Here is a 21,503-nt window from a genome sequence, read left to right as displayed (position 1 = left end):
AATGGATCCAGGAATTAAGTGGGCTTGATTTGGGAAATACTTGTACAGTGAAAATTCATCAATAGAAGTAACTCCGATTTAAATGTCTGTATTCTTATTCTCTCTTTTTTTTTTTTTTTTGGAACCGGGGATCGAACTCGGGACCTTGCACTTGCAAGGCAGGTGCCGGAACCACTGAGCTAAATCCCCGGCCCTAAAGGTCAGTGTTGGTTTTTTTGTTTCTGTTTTTGTTTTTTTCCGTGCCAGGGATCGAACTCGTGACCTTGTGCTTGCGAGGCAGGCACCAAAAATGTCTGTGTTCTCAATCATGGTCCTTGAGTGAAACGGTCCTATTGGCCCACCCTTCCCCTGCCTTGGAAAGAGAGGGTACTGACCAAGCCCCATCCCAGACTGAGCTGCTTTCCTGTCCATGGGCCTCAGGACATCAGTGAGCTCCAGTCCAGCTGAGTTCCAACAGTGCTTACCTTGCTTTGCAAAGCGTTTCTTTCGCCTCATTTTGGCCCGGCGTCCAGCAAAAGGGGCACTGATCCGCTCTATCCAGGTTGCATGACCGTCGGTGTCTGCGACCCCGCAGCGGGGTCGTGACATTTGATGCAGGGTGGCATGGTCTAGTACACCACTGACAGGCAGTTGAGACACCCACTGGAACTGTCTGCCAGGAGGAACAGAGATAAAGGACCACAAAGGGAGGGATGGTAGTAGGGTGAGGACTGTCTTCCAGGAACATGGCCACCCGTAGCCTTCCAGAAGGGAGCTCTTCAGAGCTTTGTACCCTGCACCCTCAAGTTCTCCACATCCCTCTGTCTTACCTGATGGCAATGCTGAATCGAGTGGAGGGGGGAGCTTTGGAGACCTGTTCATTGAGGTAGCCGTACTTCTCCAGGAATGCCTGTGGGAGAGAGGAACAACAGACTTTCCTAAAAGATGTGGCATCTTTTCCTCTCCTGGTATCCAAAATTTCATGGGACGTATATCCTGCTCAGTCTCACCTCTTGCCCCAAGAGGGTCTGTGAACTCTATCAGAAAGAGTCCTGGAATTACAGTCAAAAGAACCTGGTCTCAATTCCAGGCCACCACAGACTAGCTGGATGATCTTTAGCAAGTCACTCAATATTTCTGAATATTTGGTTTTCTTATCATCTTATGGTATTGCTAGAAACCTAGCAAGGCACACTGGACAGTTACGGGCTCTGGGCTCAGGCTGGCCTGAATTCCAGCTAGCACATCACTTCTCTATAACAGTACTTAGTCTACAGGGTTTCTTCTGAGGACTGATCACGATAGCACTTACAAAGCACTCAACACAATGCCTGTCGCATTGGAAGGACCATACAGAGTGGCTAGTATGTGTGTTGTGTAAACACACCACTTGTATCTATCAATTTGCTCCAGAATATCTAAACTTTCTAGGAAATGCTCAGGTATTGGTCAGGGGTGGATCGGGTGCTGGCTCTGCCATGCCAGCCTTGAGAATTACTCTTTAATTCAAGTTTCTTCCTAAACAATTTTCACCCTAAGTGCAGACATAGTTAAGTCTCTATGAAAATAAATATTTACTCTCAATCTTACAATTGATATAAAAACTTGGCTTTCTAAAGATTTATATTTCTATTAAAAACACTCAACTTCCTTCTTTCATTCGTTTTTTAATTCATACTACGTGCCAGGTGCAATGGTAATTAAGACATCTCTAGAGGAGCTTATCCACTAGTTGTTAGAGACAGACACACAAAAAAGATAACAAGTAAATAGAAGAGATAAATTGGCACTATGAAAAAAAGAAACCACATGATGTGACTGAGAATAATTTAGAGAGAAACTTGATAATCAACAAGATGAAGAAGGACCTCATAGGCATGCCTGTATTCCAGCTACTTGGGAGGCTGAGAGCATTGGGAGGAGCATTGCAAATTCAAGGCCAGCCTGAGTGAGACCCTTTCTCAAAAAATAAAAAAGGGCTGGGGACATAGTGATAGCACTTGCCTAGCATTTGCCTGGTGCTGGGTTCAATCCTCAGTAACCCCACCCCCCACCCCACACACTGCTGAGAAGCAAATATCTGCTACACATCCTAAAGAACAAGAGCTAGCCGTGCAGATGCAAATGCAAAAGCCCTGAGCTGGGCACGACACTGACCTGTCTAGGGAACAGAGGGAAACACAGTGTGAAGAAGCAGGATGTGAGGTGTGGCCAAAGAGGCAGAGCTGTGAGCCAGGCTGAGAAGCGCAGGCTTATTTTTTATTTAATCTTGATGATGAACTAATTGTGGGGAATGAAAGAAAGAGAGGAAACTGGGAGGGCACCTAAGATTTTGGTGCCTTGGTGGTGCCTTGAAAGGTGATGCCTTATATGACTGAGGACACCTAAGAGAGGAACAGATCGGGCAGGTGAGCATGATTAATGTGAGGACGGCAAAGAGGCACCGGCCAGGACCCCAGATTTAGCTCAGTGGTTCCGCCACCTGCCCCACAAGTGTAAGGACCCGAGTTTGATCCCTGGTACCAAAAGAGGCACTGGCTGTATGATCCCAGACCTCAAAGGAGCAGGAGAGTCTTTTTGCTTGAAGGTGATGTAAATCTGTGGACCTGGTGAGATCCCCTTGGAAGTTAGGATAATTAGAGGCTGTCCCACTGGCCCTTTACTCCCTGCCTACCCTCACATATCTGGAAGCTGCTTTTCCAGCGACCAAGTTCTTGGAGACCAGTGGAGAGAAGTGTGTGATTCATGCTCCTCACCTATCACCAGTCCTAGCCTCTGGGGAGGTGATGCACTTGACCTCCTGCTTGCCTGTCTCACTAATACATCCCCATAAATGTCACCATGGATAAAAAAAAAAGTCACCTAAGCTGCTTAGTTCCTATACAGACAGACAGAATCTCTTAATTTTCACTCCTTTGTGTTGTTTTACTAAACAGATAATTTTCTGTCTTCCTTGTTCTCTTCTCCTCACTTTTCTTTGCTGTATTTTTTTTTTTTTTTTTTTGGTACCAGGGATCGAACTTGGATCCTTGTACTTGTACAGCAGGCAGCAAAACCACTGAGCTAAATCCGCACAGCCCACTTTGCTGTATTCTTAAAGCAAAATAAATCCAAGCATAACTGTTGCCTCGAGGAAAAGACATAGCTGGAAATGAGGCTAGACACCAAGGGCTAGACAGCAAGCCCCGGAGTCTGCAAGTGTCCAGCCTCTTTGTGGATTTCATTTACAGCTGTCTTCATACACCTGTACTGAAGGAATCCTAAAGCCACAAACTAAAGCCATAAGGAATCCTCATTTTAGACAGCAGAACTTGACTTTCCAAGTCATTTTATTGTTTTTCTGTATTGATCTATGAGCGTGTCAGCACTATTTTCTTTCTTTCTTTCCTTTCTTCTTTTTCTTTCTTTCCCTCCCTCCCTCCTTCCTTCCTTTCTTTCTATTTTTTCATGTTGCCTATTTTCAGCTGCATAATAGATTAAAGGGGATCTACTGGCTTAGTCAGGAAAATGATTTCTTGCTCAAAGTAATGTGGCATCAGAGCGAGCTTGAGATTGAAAATCTGTTCCTGGTCCTGACTCTGCTAGGTGAGTGGGGACAAATTATTCAACTTCTATGAGCCTCCATTTCTTTGCCTACAATGTGAGAATAAGATGAACCCCACAGGATCCCCAGAACTAAATAGAACTAGTGTAGAGCCTGGTGCATAGTAAGTGCTCAATAAACTGTTGATCTGGTTGATCCCCCTAAGAGGGAGCATTAACAGCAGGATTCTGGAATGCAGCCCCTGTGTAAGGTGGGAACTGCTCTGAACAAGGCACTTATACTTGTTCTCACTTCAGGGCTTCTAACTCGTATTTGCATTACCTCTGCCAGGTGCCTGTTCTCCTTCCAGCCCGACTCCCCTCATGAGGATAGATAGGAGGCTTTCTAAGGGAAGCCAGGGAATTAGAATCTCCTTAGAGGCAGTTTTGCTGGGCGAGTGACTTGGGAGAGACCAGGTCATAGGTTCACCTGGCTGGCACTCCTTTGTTCCTCTCCTGGAGAACCCACCCAGCCCTTATCAGGTTAGTTGGCTCAGGTTCTGGAACTATGAACGAAGCCTTGGACAGAGGGGGAGGGAGGGGAAATTGTCTGGTGGCGCCTCCCGTTTCCTGGCTGGGCTGCTGTGCCTGGCACTCTGGCAGGCACTGTGGGGTGGAGTCTGGCTTCGGGGGCTGTCAGAGGGGAAGTTCTGAGGTCTGGGACCCTGCAGTTGTATGGCAGAGATGAATTCCCTACGTGCCCAAGGACACCAGCCAAACAGAGGTGCTGAAAGAATGAGAAATTACATTTTAAGAATTTGACATGATTTATTCCATAAAAGCAATGAAATATTTTAATGGGGAGTATCAGGATGTACGGGCTCTCAAACTTATGCGTAGCACACATATATTACAATTCCTGACAAACAGGAAGGTTCCTCTTACTAGTGTCTGTGCTGAGTTCTCTAAAGTGCTGTGGACTAGGGGCCACATTGTGCTCCTGAGGGAAGCTGGCCAGACTCCCTCTGCTCCATTTGCTGTGCCTCAGTTTCCCCCCTGCAAGGGTGAGAGAAATGCCAAACTCCGTATGCAAGAAAGCAGGAGTGTGGGGTAGAGGGATCCCAGGAGAACCAGGCACAGGACCAGCCTTCATCTCAGCAGCTGGTCATTTCTCCCATAGGCTTCCATCTTGGGGGCGTGTCCTGGGGGACTCTACGCTCCAGCTGCCCCATATCATGGAGGCAGGGTCCAGGCTGCTCCTCCCTGCTTCAGATTCAGGCCCATGGTTCTCTCTTCTCTGTTCTCCACTCGGCCTCTCTCCTGGGGAGCCCCAGGCTTGAGCTAAAAGGAGCACAAGCCGGAGGAGTGTGCCCCTTAGGTGACTCACCCTACTCTGGCCTGAAAGCTGTGCCTACATGCCTTGCCCACTTGGTTAGGGATGGGGCCATTTTCCTTCGAGTCACCTCTGAAAGTCCCTGGGAAGGGCTGTGATTCTGGGCAGAATGAAAACAGTTCCCCCAGGGCCATCCAGTGAGGTGGGACTGGAACTCTGGGGGTTCTGGTTCTGTATTTGCCCTGACTTGTCATGGGAAGGTGTGTAGGGCCCAGCCCATTTAGTGCCTGAGGGAAGAGGAAATTGTGGCCATTTCTGAACAGGGCAAGACTAGCAATGAGGTGTTAGCAATGAACTGAGCCACTAGATGGGCAGGGCAAGAGCACTGGACCAAGAGTTCTGAGTTTTATTCCCATTGCTGCTGCTGTGTCCTCAGACAAGTCCTGTCCTTTTTGGGCCTCAGGCTCTTCTTCTATAAAATGAGGGGGTTGGATTAGAGCACTGAGTTACATCCCAGCTCCCTTATTGTAGCCTTGCTTATACGACTGACTGACTAGATGTGTGAACTATGATGAAGCTATTTAACCTCTCTATGCCCCAAAGCAGAAAACACGGGAAAGAATATTGCTTTACTTTCTTACAGGAGCACCATGAAAATTTAAAAGAAAATGTTTTGGGGAAGTTGGAGACAATTGTCTTATTAAAAATGTTATTAGGGCTGGGGATTTAGCTCAGTGGCACCCCACCTGCCTCACAAGCACAAGATCATGAGTTCAATCCCCGGTACCAAAAAAAAAAATGTTATTTTTGCCAGGCATGCACACCTGTAATCTCAACATTTTAGAAAGCTGAGGCCGGAGAATCACAAATATGAGCACAGCTTAGGCAACTTAGCAAAGCAGCAGGACCCTGTCTCAAAATTTTAAAAATGGCTGATGGGCCAGGGATTTAGCTCAGTGGTTTCGCCGCCTGCTGCACAAGTGCAAGGGCCCGAGTTCAATCCCCAGTACCAAAAATAAATAAATAAATAAATAAATAAAAATAAAAATAAAAAAGGGCTGATGATACAGCTTGGTGGGAAGGCTATGGGCTCAATTCCCTGGGACCAGAAAAAAAGTGGGTTTTTTTAACCTCTATTGGTAATAGAGCTTTATTGCTGGAAGGAACCAGATGGCCTCAAAGTCACGGTGACCCTCCTGCCTCAACCTCCAAGGGCTGGGATTACAAGCATGCATCACCATATCCACCTTGGAAGGGACTTTTGGAAGATGAGTCTAGGGCTCATCCTCCTAGATATCCTCCACATCAAAGAATTTCAGCAGCAGAAATAAAACCAAGACTTAAAAAAACTGCAAAATGGCAAACTCATGCAGAAACCATGTTGCTTTACCTATGACATAGCCCATCTTACATTTTCGGGTGATTTTTGTTTCTCTATAGTGATTCTGTAGGTCTGCCTTATCCTTCAAGTACATCTTTAGCTTTATTAGCCAAGTCAACATGCAAGGAATGATAACTAGCGTTCTGCCTTGACATGTTCTGTACATAACAAGGTTTTCTGGTAATCAGGAGCACAACAGGCCCTTGACAACTGTAAAGCTTTTAAAGATACTATGGCTTTTATGAACCTCATAATCATATTGTAAGAACATAGCCAGGACAGGTGTTTTTATTTCCATTTTAAACATGAGAACATTATGTCTCAGGGGAGTAGTTTCTTGTCAAAGTGTCCTAATGAATGTTGGAACCAGTACTTGAATCCAAATCCTCTGACCTCTAACCCGGGATATCTTGTTTTACAGTTAAACAAGTGACCCCTGCTGAGGCCTTAGCACTGAACAAAAGGGGCCACACTGCTCTTCCCACCAGAGTGCTGACTCTTAAATTAGGAAAAAGGTAAAGCAGAGTATTTCCGTCTGGATTTCTGCTGCCTTCTCTGCAAGGGGTGGGGGCAGAGTAAAGAGAGGAAGCTGCTCAGACATAGGACTCCATGGCTTTCAAACAGAGGCTGGGATCGTGCCTCCCACCACACCCCAAGCAGGTGGTCTGACAAACCAGAGGCACTCAGCGAGACTGAAGCTGTTCTTCCAAAGGTCAACATTTGCTTTTGGGGTGCCCTGCTTTCCTCTCCCACCTCTTGGGGGGCTGGGAAGGCACAGTGGGATCAGCTCAGCTCTTCCTCTCTAGGCAGAGGCTTCCCCTCCCCTTCTGTCTGATTCCTTTTCTTCTCTCCTGCTTCTCCTGGTCCCTAGTCTCATATCTGAAAAGTTCTGTCTGGGTACAACCTAGATAATTCTTGCTGTATTCTGTTCCTTCTTTCATTTTCCGTCCCCAAAGAAGATTAGAAACGTTAGCTGATGAGTGTCCACCTAGACCCCATCTTATACATTTTCTAATGAGAAATAACCATACTGTGTGTCCTCACTAAGCTGTGGGGGAAAGTTTAGGGCACCTACCCAAGGCTGAGTTCAGAGAAAAGCTGTCCAACAGAATCTGCCTATGTTCTTGCTTCACTACCCACCTCTTACTAAACTTCTTCATTTTCTTTTTCTTCCTCTCCTTTGTCGTATGGATTGAACCAGGCTTTGCACATGCTTAGCAAGTACTGAGTACATTCCAGCCCCTTTTCATTTTGTTTTGAGACAAAGTCTCACTAAGTTGCCTGGGCTGGCCAAGAACTTGCCATCTTCCTACCTCAGCTTCCCAGGTAGCTGGGATTACAGGTGTGTGCCACCATACCCACGTCTATTTCTTCATTTTGAAACTGTCTTGACAGATGATTTTCCATCAATTTTGTTGTCCTCTGGGACCCTTTGGTGCCCCTTCTGCACTATTCACGATGTATCCATGAGTCACTGTGCTGAACTCTTGGGAATGGCCTCCACACCCGGGCTTCTGGGTTTCTGACTCACAAAAAGTCAAATGAATGGCTCTGGGGTGTGGGAAACAGACTCCACATCTGGGGGTGGATAGTCTACAGTAGCAGTAGCTCCAACATCTCCCCGGAGAAACAAATGATTTAGCTCCTTGTCGTACTGGCATCCTCACACTGAGTGTGAGGGAGGTTCTGGAGATACTTCCTGGTTGTTCTAAAGAAGGTCCAAGCAAAGATAAATCCCTTGGGACAGTCTGTCGGAGCCAGAGGGAGGGCCTAGCTGGGAATGGGAGGGGGGCTAGGGCGATGATGTCATTCATTAACCCTCACTCTTACAACTCAGAGCAGAGGCTCTTACTACTTACAAGTATTGTGAGCAGCTCTAGTTTTCCTAAGTGGGCAACAATGAACTTGTTCATAACACAGCTTTGGAAGCAATAAGTCTCCTCCCAGACAAAGCCCACTCTGGAAAGCCTTCAGGTTTATTACTCTGTGTGTACATAGGGGACACATACAGTAGTACAGCCATGAACACAGGATGCAGGCAGACTTGGGAACACAGATACATCCAGACAGACAGATGGGCAGATGATGTCTCTACACACACACACCCCAAAGTCAATGTCAGAGCTAGAGAAAATCTTAGAAGTTACTTAAGAAATTCAGCCTCCTTAGCCAGGCATGGTGGCATATGGCTGTATTTCCAGTTACTTGGAGACTGAGGCAGGAGCATTACAAGTTCAAGAGCAGCCTGGGAAAATTAGTGAGGCTGTCTCAAACTAAAAATTTTAAAAGGGCTGGGAATGTAGCTCAGTAGTAGAGCACTAGGGTCACAAACATGAGGGCCTCAGTTCAATCCCTAATACCATAGAAAAAGTCCCCTTATTTTACAGAGAAGGAAGTATAGCCCAGAGAAGTGAGGAACTAGCCTATAATCACACAGGTTTTATTATTTCTTCCCTTCTATGTCCTTTGGGATAAACCTGCTCTTTTTCTTGTTTCTTTAAAAAGAAAATTTATATCATTGGAAATTTATATCATTGATCTAAAACCCTTCTTCTTTTCCACTTATAGTTAAAGCTGTAAATGCCACTTTAATTACTGCTTTAGCTACATCCCAAAATGTCAGTATGAAATGTTGTGTTTTCATTATTAGTCAGTTTCAAAATATTTTCTAATTTCTTCTGTGATTTCATTGACCCATGGATAATTTAGAAATGTGTTGTTTAATTTCCAAATATGTGGAACTTTGCTAAATATCTATTATTATTGATTTTTAATGTTTACTTATTTATTTGGGGTGTTTTTTTTTGACACAGGGTCTCTGTATAGTTCAGGCTGGCCTTGCACTCATTATGTAGCCCAGGCTGGCCTCAAACTCGCTACGATCCTCCTTTCTCAGCCTCCCAAGTGCTGGGATTACAGGTGTGTGCCGCCACACCAGATTTCTGATTTAATTGTGCTTTGGTCAGAGAACATAATCTGCAAGATTTCCATTTTTGAAATGCATTCATACTTATTTTATGATCTAACATATGGGTATCTTGGTAAATAATTCACTTGAAAGGACATGTATTCTGTAGTTCTTAAGTGTAGTTTTCTATCAGTATCAATTAGGTCAAGATGATTGACTGTATTGATCAAGTCTTCTACATAATTACTGATTTTTTTAATCTACTTGTTCTACTCATTATTGAGAGAGGAATATTAAAATCTCTAATTATCCAGTCACAAAAGACCACATTTTATATTATTCCAATTATATGGACTGTCCAAGATATAAAAAGATATAGAGGCAGAAATGAGTCTGCAGATCTTGTCAAGGCTTGGTTTTAAATTGTTGCGCGCGCATGTGTGTGTTCCTTAAACTGTTTTAGTACATCCTTAATCAATTTTAGTCCACTTAGAGTTAATATTGTACCAATATTAGAATACTTTACACTTCCCACTTGACACATCCCATTTCCTACTTCACCCCTGACACTTCCAATTTACAAATGTATTAATCCACAACAGAGAATTCTGTTTTCCTGCCCCCACACCCTGTGGTACTATCATGTGTTATAAGCCCAACCTACAATGTTATTTTTTTTGTCTTAAACAGCTGTCCTTTAAGGAAATTATGGCAAGAGAAGAAGTATTTCATGTCTACCGATTTCTGAGCTTTGTAGAGTAAGTCTTACTTTAGACCATGCTCCATACCCCAGAATGTGTTCAGGCATTTTCCCTTTTTGTCTGGGCCAGACCTTCAACATCTTTCAGAACTTCTCAACTTCTATAGTCTTTCTTCTGTTTTCAGTCACACAGCAGCTGTTCTCTGGTCAGCCTCACAGAGTCTCAACCTATACACACCAGCGTGGTCCTCAGGCAAGGATTGGCAGTGAACTCCCTACAGACTTATGGGAGCCCCTTTCACTGCCATCCTCTCCTCTGTGATGCACTGCTTCATGGATTCCAGATGCTTCACCAGCCCTGAACTCTGGCTTTTGCCACCTTAGCTCAGCTGGACTTTGCACTGCTTGAGGTCTTGTTCCCTAAACTGCACTCAGGGAATTATCCCAGAGCTAAGACCCAGGGTGATCGTGGGGCTCACTCTGTGTTTCCCTTCTGTGATGATTGTATTTTCCTAAATGACCACAATGATATCTCCCATTTCTCCACTCTTCTTACAAATACTTGTCCCACCAAGTGTGGGATCGAAGTTCCCTCCCCTTGAACCTGGGTGGGGCTTGAGACTGCTCTAGCCAGTGGAGTACAGCAGAAGTGATGCTAAACAACTTGCCAGTCTAGGTCATAAAAATGATTCATTTATTCTCCCTCCCCCAACCTACCAACCTCAGGACTCACTATATTGTGAGGAAGCCCACAAGAGGCCACAGGGAGAGATCATGCGGACAGACTGACGTGGACTAGAACTGAGGCCCTCAGACGACAACCAGCACCAGTGACCAGAAATGTGAGTAAACAGCTTTTGGAGGATCCCAGCCTCAGACATTGTAGAACAGAGACAAGCTGCCCCGAGTGCCCTGTTTGAAATTCTGACCCACAGTATCTGTGAGCTTAATAAAGGGTTGCTTTATTTCACTAAGTTTGGGGGTAATTTGTGATGTAGTTATAGTTACTGCAACACTACCTCTAAGGAATTGCATCTCTAAGGAATTTATTGTCCAGTGCTGAAAATAGTTGCCTCACACATTTTGTCCTGTGGTATTATTGTGGGAGAAGTAGTCTCCAAGCCAGAACTTTTTTTTTTGATGGTGGTACTGGGGATTGGACCTCAGTGGGACTCTGCCACTGAGCTACATTCCCAGCCCTTTTATTTTTATTTTGAGACAGGGTCTTGCTAAATTGTCCAGGCTGTCCTTGAACTTTTTTTTTTTTTTGGTACTGGGAATCAAACTCGGGTCCTTGCGCTTGCACAGCAGGCGGCGAAACCACTGAGCTAAATCCCTGGCCCCAATGAACTTTTTTTTTTTTTTTGGTACTGGGAATCAAACTCGGGTCCTTGTGCTTGCAAAGCAGGCGGCGAAACCACTGAGCTAAATCCCCGGCCCAGCCCGGCCCGTCCTTGAACTTTTAATCCTCCTGCCTCAGCTTCCTGGAGTACTTGGGATTATAGATGTGCACCATCATTCCCGGCTGCCTAGCCAGGACTTTAAATAATATTATCTAAATAATGATAAAGATAATTTTAACATCAATGATATTGACAGCAACTGGTCTCTATGTACTAGGTGCTATACTGAGCATTTTACATGCATTATCTCCATGAAACCATACAACAGTCTTGTGAAATAGGCATTATTAAGCCTCACTGGTTAAATGAATTGCCCTGGTTTGCACACAGGTCTGGAAGCCCATGCAATTAACCACAAAGAAACCCAGATACATACACAATTCCACATAAATATATATGTATGTATGTATGTACATGCATAGACAATAGACACATTATACTTTCCAGAGTTTTTGTGCTTTTAAAGTATTTCTTATGCTCAGAGTTAAAAATCCCCTCCCCCCAATTTATGTTAAGTAGATTGAAAGAGACTCAATCTGCTAGATATTAAGTTTCCCAAGCATATCCCAAGATGAAATTCTCTCCATCTGGGGCCACCACAGGCATGGGTGGCTGAAATACTGTCTCTGTTCCCCTGCCAATGATTGCCTGGGACTGAACTGGGTGGGAGGTGGGGTGGGACCCTTAACAAGACTTGGCTCGGTAGAAGCCATCTCCTGGGACTTTGGAACTCTGCAATTGATATTGTAAGAGTCTAAATTCACAGAAACAACATGATTTCTTGAATATGCAAAAGTGAAGAGCACAAAGAAAGACCAGTGCCTGGAAGGGGAGGGGCTGAAGGAGTTGGAGAGAGGATCGATCTCTTGTTGGAGCAAGTTCTTTTCCAAGTATTTCAGATGCTGGGTGTGGTGGCAAATGCCTGTAATCTCAGCTGCTAGGTAGGCTGAGGCAGGAGGATTGAAAGACTGAGGCTAGTATTGGCAACCTAGTGAGACTTTGTCTCAAAATAATTTTTTTTTTTTTTTAAAAAGGGCAGGCGATATAACTCAGTGGTAGAGCACTTGCCTGTCACACTCAAGGACCTAGATTCAATCCCAGCTTGGCAAAAACAGAAACAAATATTCCAGAGCAGTGATAGGAGTTGGCAGGTGGGAAAAAAAGATTCACTCAGAGAGGCCATCCTCTTTCTGGACGTTTCCCAAATTCAGCTGGCCCCTTTTAGGAAAGGGGAGTAGGGAGGGTACCCAGAAGCTCCCAACTGGCAGCTTTAGGGCAAGAACGAAATTCTTAGAGGAGCAAGTCTCAGGACAGAGCGCTGGGATGAGTGATTTAGAATTTACGTACATTCCTTCTAAATGGTGGAGATTGGATCCTATCCTTGAGAAGGATAACACGGAGATGCTTTCTCAGGGAAGAAAGGAATGATACTGCTATGCTATTACAATCACCGTTATGTGGAAAACAGACGGCCCAAAATTGATCCCCGCCCCATCTTGGAGGGGAAAACAAAATCCCCCTGGTGCAGCCTTGCAGCACACAGTCAAGTCGGTCGCAGAAGGGTGAAATGGGAAATCTTTGGTTCACCCCGCTCCCTTTTCAAGTTCAGTCCCGAAGCACTGTTTAAAGCTCCTTATCAGTACACGGAGAGAACACGGTTCTGAGCTGTTTAAACGACTGCGCTAGCTGGGCAGGGGAGCCCGCGGGCAGGAGGCCAAGGCTCTCAGTCACCAGGACGCCCTCCTCTACACCCTTTGGGGGCTTTTCCGGGGAATGAACGACGAGTCCCCCCGGTCTAGGCGGTGAGAGTCGGGGTTCCCGGTCAACTCTAGCTTACCAGTCCTAGAGCTGGCCAGTCCCCTCTGGTAGCTGTCCCCGCCCCTGCCCGCGACAATCAGTGCGGCCCCGCGTGCCTGTGTGTTCCCAGCCTTGGCACGGGGAAGAATTCTGCCCCGGCTGTTGGTGTGCAAGTGTGAAGGAAGGGGGGACGGGCCAGTGAGATGGCACCGCAGGCCGTCCGCTCCGATGGGACTGCCCGGAGGCCGATCTGCAAAGTCTCCGCCAGGCACACACACCGTACCTCCGCCTCCTCGCGCAGCTCCTGGTCGACGCGCTCGGCCGGCGCGGCGTCCAGGCCGCCCCACAGCAGCAGCGGCAGGGCGTGTAGCAGGAGGCCCACGCGCGCCACCATCGCGGCAACCGCTCCTGGCGCCGGGTGCGGAGAGCTGGGCGCACGGGGTGCCGGCAGTCGGTCAGCCGCGCCCGGGCCCCGGGGGATGCGCCGGCTCTGCGCCGCCGCCGCGCGGGCACAAAAGGGGCTCGCTGGTGCCTGGTTCCGCGACCCGGTTTGCTTTTCCGCTGCGCTCCGTGGGAAGCCTGCCCGAGGTCGTCCACCCGGGCAGTGCCTGCCCGGTCCGCCAGTCTGAGGACCGAGGAGGGAGGAGGGCGGGGAGGAGGCGAGCTCGGCCCTCCCAGCGGGTCCCACCCATCCACCCCGCGCCTCCGCGGTCCCGGAGACTCTTCCGCCTGCGCCGCCTCGCCTGCCACCTCCCGTTGGTCCGGATCTCTCCGAGCAGGGCAGGCGGGTGACTGAAGATCTCCTGGCCGACTTCCACGAAGAGGGGACTTCGGTCGTGATCTGTTTCAGTCAGGCGGGGTGCGAGGCCCTGGGGTGTGGGAGCAGAAGCCTTGGGCTGCGGTCTGAAAAATTAGGTTTGCGTTTCAGAAGTGCTTCTTTAGGACTCCTGCCCGAGCCACCTGCTGACCTTATGGTCTCGGACCAGTCACCGCCTCTGAGTCCAATTTTCACACAAGGAAACAGGGATATCAATACTACAGATATCATGTGATAGTTGGGAAAATTTCGTGATAATATGCCTGTAAATAACTGAGCATGGTGCCTGGCATCATGAGTACAAATGGTAGGCTCCACTGTGTGACCCTTGGCAGATGATTGAACTACTTGGAGGTCAGTTTCCCTATAAACAAAACTGTAGAGCACTTGCCTTGCATGCAAGAGTCCTGGGTTCAATTCACAGTACCAGAAACAAACAAACCGGAGAGTGAGAGAGTGAGAGCAGGTGAGAGAGATTAATTTAGTTCCCAGAATTGCATGAAGAAAAGAAAATGAGTGCAAAGTGCCTTATACAGCCATACAGTATAAGGAGGCCGTGAAAAGATTACCATGAAAGCCTTTGCTAAACTCCTTCCAGGCAAACATAAACTCTTCATTAACTGCCTTTGTAACTAAGAGCAGGTTCCTCTCAGTTTACTCATTTGTGTTTTGTTTTTTGGGTTTTTTTGTTTGTTTGTTTGTTTGCTTGGTTTTCTTTTTGATACCGGGGATCAAACGCAGGACCTTGTGCTTTGGAGGCAGGTGCAAGAACCATTGAACTAGGACCGGGGATTTAGCTCAGTGGTTTCGCCGCCTGCTGCGCAAGCGCAAGGACCCGAATTCAATCCCCGGTACCAAAAAAAAGAACCATTGAGCTAAATCTCTGGCCGGAGTTTATTCATTTGTGAACTACAGATGGACCAACGATAGTGACCTGTGGAAGTCTTTGTAGGATTAAATGAGTATGTGTAAAAATAATCTGGAATCTATAAAATACTATCCAAAATGAATACAGCATTCTGCCCCTGAGGCTCAAGGCCTCAGTAGCACAGAATTTTGTGCTAGTTAGAAAAAGACGCCACTTGGGTGGAGGAATCAGAAAATTTGGAGTAGACATCTTATGAACAGCCATTCCTTTGGAGACACTTAACTGGAAAAAATCCCACTTTCTCACCTTCCAACCAACAATGAAAAAGAGGCACCGCTCATGGGGGGGAACCAATTAGAAATAGGTGCTTATCTGGGCAGACCAATGAGGAAAAGCAGTGCTCCACAGTGCAGACATGTCTGCCAGAGATCAGCTGGGAACAGAGTTGAGGATAGATTTCTTTGCTCAGCTATGCCACTCTCTTAGGGTGCCCTTGCCTCCATCTATAATGAGCATCCCTTGTAGGGTGCTGCCTCGGAGATGGTGGAAAAGCTTGAGCCTTGCTCTCAGAGAGCAAGCATCCAGTCTAGATGAGCTGACCAGAAGGAAAGTTCTCAGCCAAAGATAGAACAGATTGACTTGGCAGCTGGTTCAAGCAAAATTCTTCAGTGGCCCTGGGGAGAGAAATGCTGAAGGGGAGTGGGAAAGAGTTGCTAGAGTTAGCAAATAAAAATATAGGACCCCCAATTAAACTTGACTATCACATGGATAACAAATAATTGTTTAATCCAAATGGAGACCATGCAATATTTGGGACGCACTTACACTAAAAAACTATTTATCGCTAATCTGAAATTCCAGTTCAACTGAGCACTGTCTATTTTAGGGTATGTGTGCATAAGTTACAGGTATGACAATGGCATATGGTGGCTTTGACCAAAAGGGTGGATTTTGATGCTCCAGAAAGCAAGGAGCTCTGAGAAGCATCAATTGGTAAGGACATTGTGGGCTGACCTGGAGTCCAGTCAGCACTTTCCAAGTCTTTCTCCAGGTAAAATTTCTCCATCCCTTCTTCTAGAACAGGCCAGGGGTTCTCCATTTTGGCTGGACTGGGAAGAGAGGAGAAGAGGGCAGCTGTGGTTCTCTGGAGGGATGAATGTCCTGGAGAAAATAGACTTGGCCTCACAGACAGCTGATCTTACCTTTCTTTGCATCCCAGGCGAATCCAGGTCACAAATCTCTCAAACTAGAATCACTTGCTGATTTGAGCATTGACATCCTTTCGTCTCGTTGGTTGTATTATTTTATCACATCCTGGCCTTTTCCCACTCCATTTCTGTCTGTGGTACTTAGAGATGCCATCTGGACTTGGAGGTGCCTATAAGAATTTAGGCAGAGCAGAGCCTCTTCTACCCACACACTCACTCTGGGCTTCAGCCACACCTTTGCATAGGATATCCTCCTTTCCCAGGAAGAGAGCATGTTTCTACAGTTAGCATCTGGGGCTGGCATGGTGGTGCACCCCTGTAATCTCAGCAGTCAGGAGGCTGAGGCAGGAGGATCACCCTGAGTTCGAGGCCAGCCTGGGCTACACAGTGAGTTCAAGGCCAGCCTGAACTACATAACGAGACCCTATCTCAAAATTAAAAAAAAACCCAAAACAAAACAAAAAAAACCCCTACAAGTTAGTATCTGGGTAGCAAGAGGGTTTAGTTCTTTTTCACCTCCTAAGATTATTCCTTAATCCCAGAGCATCAAATTCCATGATCTTCTTCAACACCCAGATGCCTACAAAGCTTTACGACTGACTTGCTGTATGTTTTCACTTTCTAGGATGTAGCCAGAGCCAAGTCACACTGGACAGGGTGGGAAAGGAGGACAGCTTACTGCACGCTCAAGAATCTGAGGGGATCTGAGGAGGAAAGGTAGATGATGACCAAGGCAGGGCAATTTATTGGAAAGAATTCACTCCATAGTGAAGGAAGGGAATAGCTTTGGAGCAGGGATTTGCAAAGCACATTCCAAAGATGGCCCATCCAAAACAATACTGTAGCAACAAGTCCCTCTATGGACCCAATATTATTATTTCTTCTCTGGTGGGAGTAGGGGTGGGGATGGAGTTAGAACAAATAGTAATGATTAATACTTGTTGCTAAATTAATATGTGCCATGTATGTGGTATATGGTTTATATAACTTAGGTCACTGAATCTTTGTAACTTCCTTATGAAAAAACTATGATAAGCATCCTTATTTCAGAGATGAGGAACCTGAGGCACAGAGATCGTATCTTTTGTCCAAGGTTATAATCTAGTAATGGAGCCAGGATTCAAACCTGCATGGCGTAACTCCACACCTTGAACCCGTACCTACTATACTATCTTGCTTCAAGTCAAATTCACAAAATGTGGTTCTTGGTCACTTGAAGTGAATCACCTAGAAACATTTGGGCTGGGGAGTAGACTGCTTGCCTGGTATGCATGAGGCCCTTGGTTCCATGCCCACCATCCCTCCTCTCAAATTTCAGATTCTGGTGCTTACTCTAGACCAACTGACTCACTAAATACCAAATGCCAGTGTCTACGAAAACTCTGAATTTTCCAGTGATCTAGTTCTCACCTCTGCTCCCATCCCATGTTGGTTGAGTGGTTTCTGACCCAGCTGGGCTGACACCTCCTGTTCAAATAGAACTGCCTCCCCTTCCTTCCTCTCTCAGCACTGGGGTTTGGCTCAGCTCCAAAGGGCTCCCCAGCTGTCCAGGGTGGACAGGACTCCTGTGGAACTCATGCTGGGTCTTGGGCGTACTACCTGCCAGAGTGGCTGACAGCTGCCATTCAGGCCCATTCCTTCTGCTCTGACAGAAGGCCACAGCAGGATCCCTTGAATTAGGCAGGATGTGTGGATCTGGACAAAGAACGTGTAGCCTCAGTTTCTCTCTAAATAATAAAGGAACAGTTGGCTTTGTCTCTGCTCTTTCCTCCTCCCCAGGAAATATGCAGAATACAAAGTAGATTTTATCAGGAGGAATTCTGGGCTCTGGAGAAAGGCATTTATGGGAGGGCTACCCTCAAGAAACCATAAGAATAGGAAGAATAAGAGGAATAATGTGGACAAGCGATGAGTTTGAGAGCTGGAGAGAGGCTTTCCCCAGGGTTGTGAGGAATTCAGCTGGGACAATGTGGATTCATTACTGTTGCTTCTGTATCTTTCACTGTGATGCAATTCCCAAAGTCCTGACCTTCTAGCAAGCACCTCTGCCTGTGGAGGAGAGGTTTCCTCGCTGCAGCACATGCAGATGCAGGCTCCTTAGGCTAGATCATGTTCACAAACACATCTGCCTACCTGAAAAAAATACATGCAAATTCTCACAGAAAAAGCAAGAAATTTGGAGGACAGACCTGTATTTAAATCTTGACTTTTTCACAATCTGTATGACCTTTGCAAGTTAACTAACCTTTCTTGGGTTTTTGCAGTTTTAAAATGGGACAGAGAAGCGGTTGGAGGTGTAGCTTAGAGGTAGAACACTTGCTTGACTCATGTAAGATGCTGGGTTCAATCCCCAGCCCCTCATTAAAAACAAACAAACAATGGGACAGAGAATCATCATTTTATATTACCCTGGCATGCTATGGAAAATGAATGATAGGAACTTAAATCTTGTAATGTGCTGAATGGATTTCAGGAGCATAGACATGAATATACACTTGTATATTTTGTGCACAGTTTTACACTTGAACACATTTACATCCAGACAAAATACTTGACCCTGCCCAAGAACAACTGCAGAAGCACTGTCTTACTAGGCAACACTGTGGCTCAGAGCAGCCCCACCTCCCCAAACCCTGGTTTACCAATGTATAGGACTCTTCTGGTTTGTTTTTACTCACCCCAGGACCCAGGAGACTTGGAAGGAACACAATAAAAGCTCAGCCAATCTGGCACTATGCCTTACTTCCCTTCCGCATAAAGACTGTCTACCCGCCAGGCATCTGGCCTCAAAGCCTGAGCCAGGACCTGCTTAGCATCTGCTGCTTTGCTTAAAAGACCTGCTAACAGGAAAGTGTCTGGTTCCTTTCCACCCCAAACAGGAAGTCCCTGCCACAGTTGGGAGGACGGGGCAGCCCGGTCATTTCCAAGGAGACTCCTCCTGCAGCACTGGAGTCTCAGAGTAATTGTTCTGGGAGGCCTGCTCTCTAGGAAGGCCAGAGAAACTGGGCTCCAGGGACATCTCTCTGGGCAGCGGATAGGGTAGTGATAATGGCTACATGCTCTGGCACTTGGCACAAAGTGGCTGTCATCCTTTCAACAAACACGAAAGTGGAACACTTACTTTGTGCCCCATGGGAGATGTAGGAAAGTGCTAGATAATGTCTCAAAGCTTGAGGAGTTTCCAGACAATCCCGAAAGACAGCTCACGCTCTTTTTGTTGTTGGTTTTATTTATTTATTTATTTATTCATTCATTCATTCATTCATTCATTAAATACAAGATCTATCACCCACCTTCCTTTAAAAAATATCTGTTCTTTCAGGCAATGTGCTAGGTAGGCACTAGAGGTTCAGAGGGGAATTATTTATGCTATCCAATTACAGAACAAATTGGCAAAATATGAAAGCCTTGAATTATGTGGTCGGCACAACTGTGAGTTCCATGGGATTTCATTATGGTCTGGGTTTTACTTCATTTGGTCTGAGCCGTAACTTCTCCCTGATTGCCCTCTTGCCTCCCATGTCTACTATATGTTCAAAAGCACAGCCAGAGAAATCCTGGTAAAGCAGATCAGGCCCCTGCTTAAATGCCTCCCTCAGATGGCCTCCCCTCTCACCCTAAGAAGATCTACAATCTTTGCAATGTCCTTACAAAGCCTACTCCAGTGGTTGGAAGGATTGGAACCTGTACAGTGGCTAGAGGCAACTCAGATATTATCAATGGCAACATGACACTATCAGCAATAGGGTGAAGGGACAAAGGAAGGAGGCAGATTATGTAGTCCAGGAGCCAGAGCCACCAATAGAAACTGGAACACTAGACATTTCCTGAGGAGAGGAGGGGACAAAATGGCCCTCCATTCTCCTCCCTTTTTTTCTTTCCATCTAATTTTCCACCAGGTCTTCCACTGGGCAAGTCTAGCTAGAAGCAATGGCCTGAGGGAATTTTTAAATTTTTTGTGTGTGTACTGGGGAATTGAGCCCAGGCTAACACTGTACCACTGAGCCACACACCAGCTTGGCCTGAGGGAATTTTTGACTCTGGAACAACACCACCTGCAGAGGGCAGCTCCTCCTGTGAGGACTGATGGAATAGATCAGGGGCAAAAAGACCCAGAACCAAGACCTTCCGAGAAACATTCTGTTAAAGCTGATGTGTAACATGTCCCTGATGTCCTCCTTCAATATGTAGACTAGGGTAGGACAGTGGATATCCAGGGAGCAGGATTGTGCAGTATGAAGAATAACTGGGTGAAGATGAAAGCTTGTTGCAGAGACGTATTCTCAATGGAATCATCTGCGGCAAAAGCCTGGAAGGAAGGAAGATGGAGGAGTCAACATGAGTGTGTTTGTGGTGAAAAGGATCCTTGGTAGAGAAAGCAGTCCCAGAGCAGTACAGACATGAGAGGAGTTCTCTGGTTCAAGTTTGGGAGATCAGGACACTGTGTAAAGATCACTAAACTTAGTTCAAAGGCCTGGTAGGGGTTCTGCTTCTGTGCCTATTGTCTGTGGGAATATGGAAAAGAATTTTACTTTCCTGAGCTTTGGGGTTCTCATCCACAAAAATGAGGAAAACAGCAATATCTATTTCACAAGCCTGTCTCTGTTCAGAAAGATAAAGGATATAGAAAATCAAATGTTACTCCTTTGACTTTCTCAGAAGTTCCCCCATTATTTTAAATTTAATGTCCCAACTCCTGTGTAAGGCATACAAGTCTCTTCAGGAGGTACCACTTTATATATTTCCTTTTTTTTTTTTTTTTAAAGAGCCTGGAAAATTCCTTTTCTGCCCCATAACCCAATTCTTTGCTGCTATTACACATGCTAGGCTCTCTTGGGTTGCCTTCTGCTTACTTTTTCATTCTGTTTATTACCACTCCTCTCCCCCTTGCAACTCCACAGACCACCCAGGAGGAAGCACTTGTAATTCTGAAATATTCTGCTCTCCTAGGATAGCAAATATAGCCCTTTTTTCCGTGGAGCATGTCATTCCTGGTATACCTCTGCTGCTTAACTCCTATCCTTTTTTCAAAGTTCAGGTTAGGAGGCACCTCATGAAGGTAGCCTTCCTTGATACCCTCTACCCTTCATGCATATGAAGTGCTCTTTCTCTCTGTTTTTTGTTTTTAGTGCATATTAGTTATACAGTTTTGTTTTGGCATATTCACAACATAATTTGATCACTCCCCCTTCCCCATTTCTCCTCTCTCCCCCTTCCTCTGTGTTTTTAGAGCACCAATTCTGCATCCTCCAATCCCAACACACTCAGCAATTGATCAGAACCACAGGTTTGGATCCTTCCCCTCTTTTGTGGCACTAGAGATTGAACACAGGGCTTCATGCACACCAGGTAAGCACTCTACACTGAGCTACAGCCCCAGCCCTTTTTATTCATTTTATTCTGTTTTGGGACAGAGTCTTACTAAGTTGCCCAGGCTGGCCTGAAACTTATGATCTGCCTGTCTTAGCCTCCTGAGTAGATGGAATTACAGGCATGGACCATCATGTCCAGGTCTGTACCATTCTTGTTAAGAGACTGCAATTCCTGTAGGACAGGGGACATACTTTTTTTTTTTTTTGCTTAAATT

At 46.0% G+C, this 21,503-nt stretch overlaps 1 protein-coding gene and 1 long non-coding RNA gene across 2 annotated transcripts in view; one reads left to right on the top strand and one right to left on the bottom strand.

Moving 5' to 3' along the window:
• Positions 1-13,956, bottom strand: part of Mmp28 (matrix metallopeptidase 28) — a 26,988-nt gene extending 13,032 nt beyond the window's left edge. The window contains exons 1-3 of the mRNA XM_004870659.4: positions 13,307-13,956; positions 810-889; positions 465-652 (exon numbers count right to left, since the gene is read on the bottom strand). Of these exons, the coding sequence (XP_004870716.1) occupies positions 465-652; positions 810-889; positions 13,307-13,417 (379 nt within the window). The 5' untranslated portion in view covers positions 13,418-13,956. The remainder of the gene's footprint in view (positions 1-464; positions 653-809; positions 890-13,306) is intronic.
• LOC110346893 (uncharacterized) lies at positions 9,041-21,503 on the top strand. Its single transcript, XR_015443159.1, has 3 exons — positions 9,041-9,881; positions 10,550-10,665; positions 21,147-21,503. It is a non-coding gene; the product is annotated as an uncharacterized LOC110346893 (long non-coding RNA).

Source organism: Heterocephalus glaber, unplaced genomic scaffold (assembly GCF_053883595.1).
Source record: "Heterocephalus glaber isolate CG9 unplaced genomic scaffold, H.glaber_assembly_v1.0 deba00001564, whole genome shotgun sequence".
NCBI classification, from domain to species: domain Eukaryota; kingdom Metazoa; phylum Chordata; class Mammalia; order Rodentia; family Bathyergidae; genus Heterocephalus; species Heterocephalus glaber.
The sequence above is the reverse complement of the archived record's forward strand: the minus strand, read 5'-3'. Positions and strand labels throughout refer to the sequence as shown.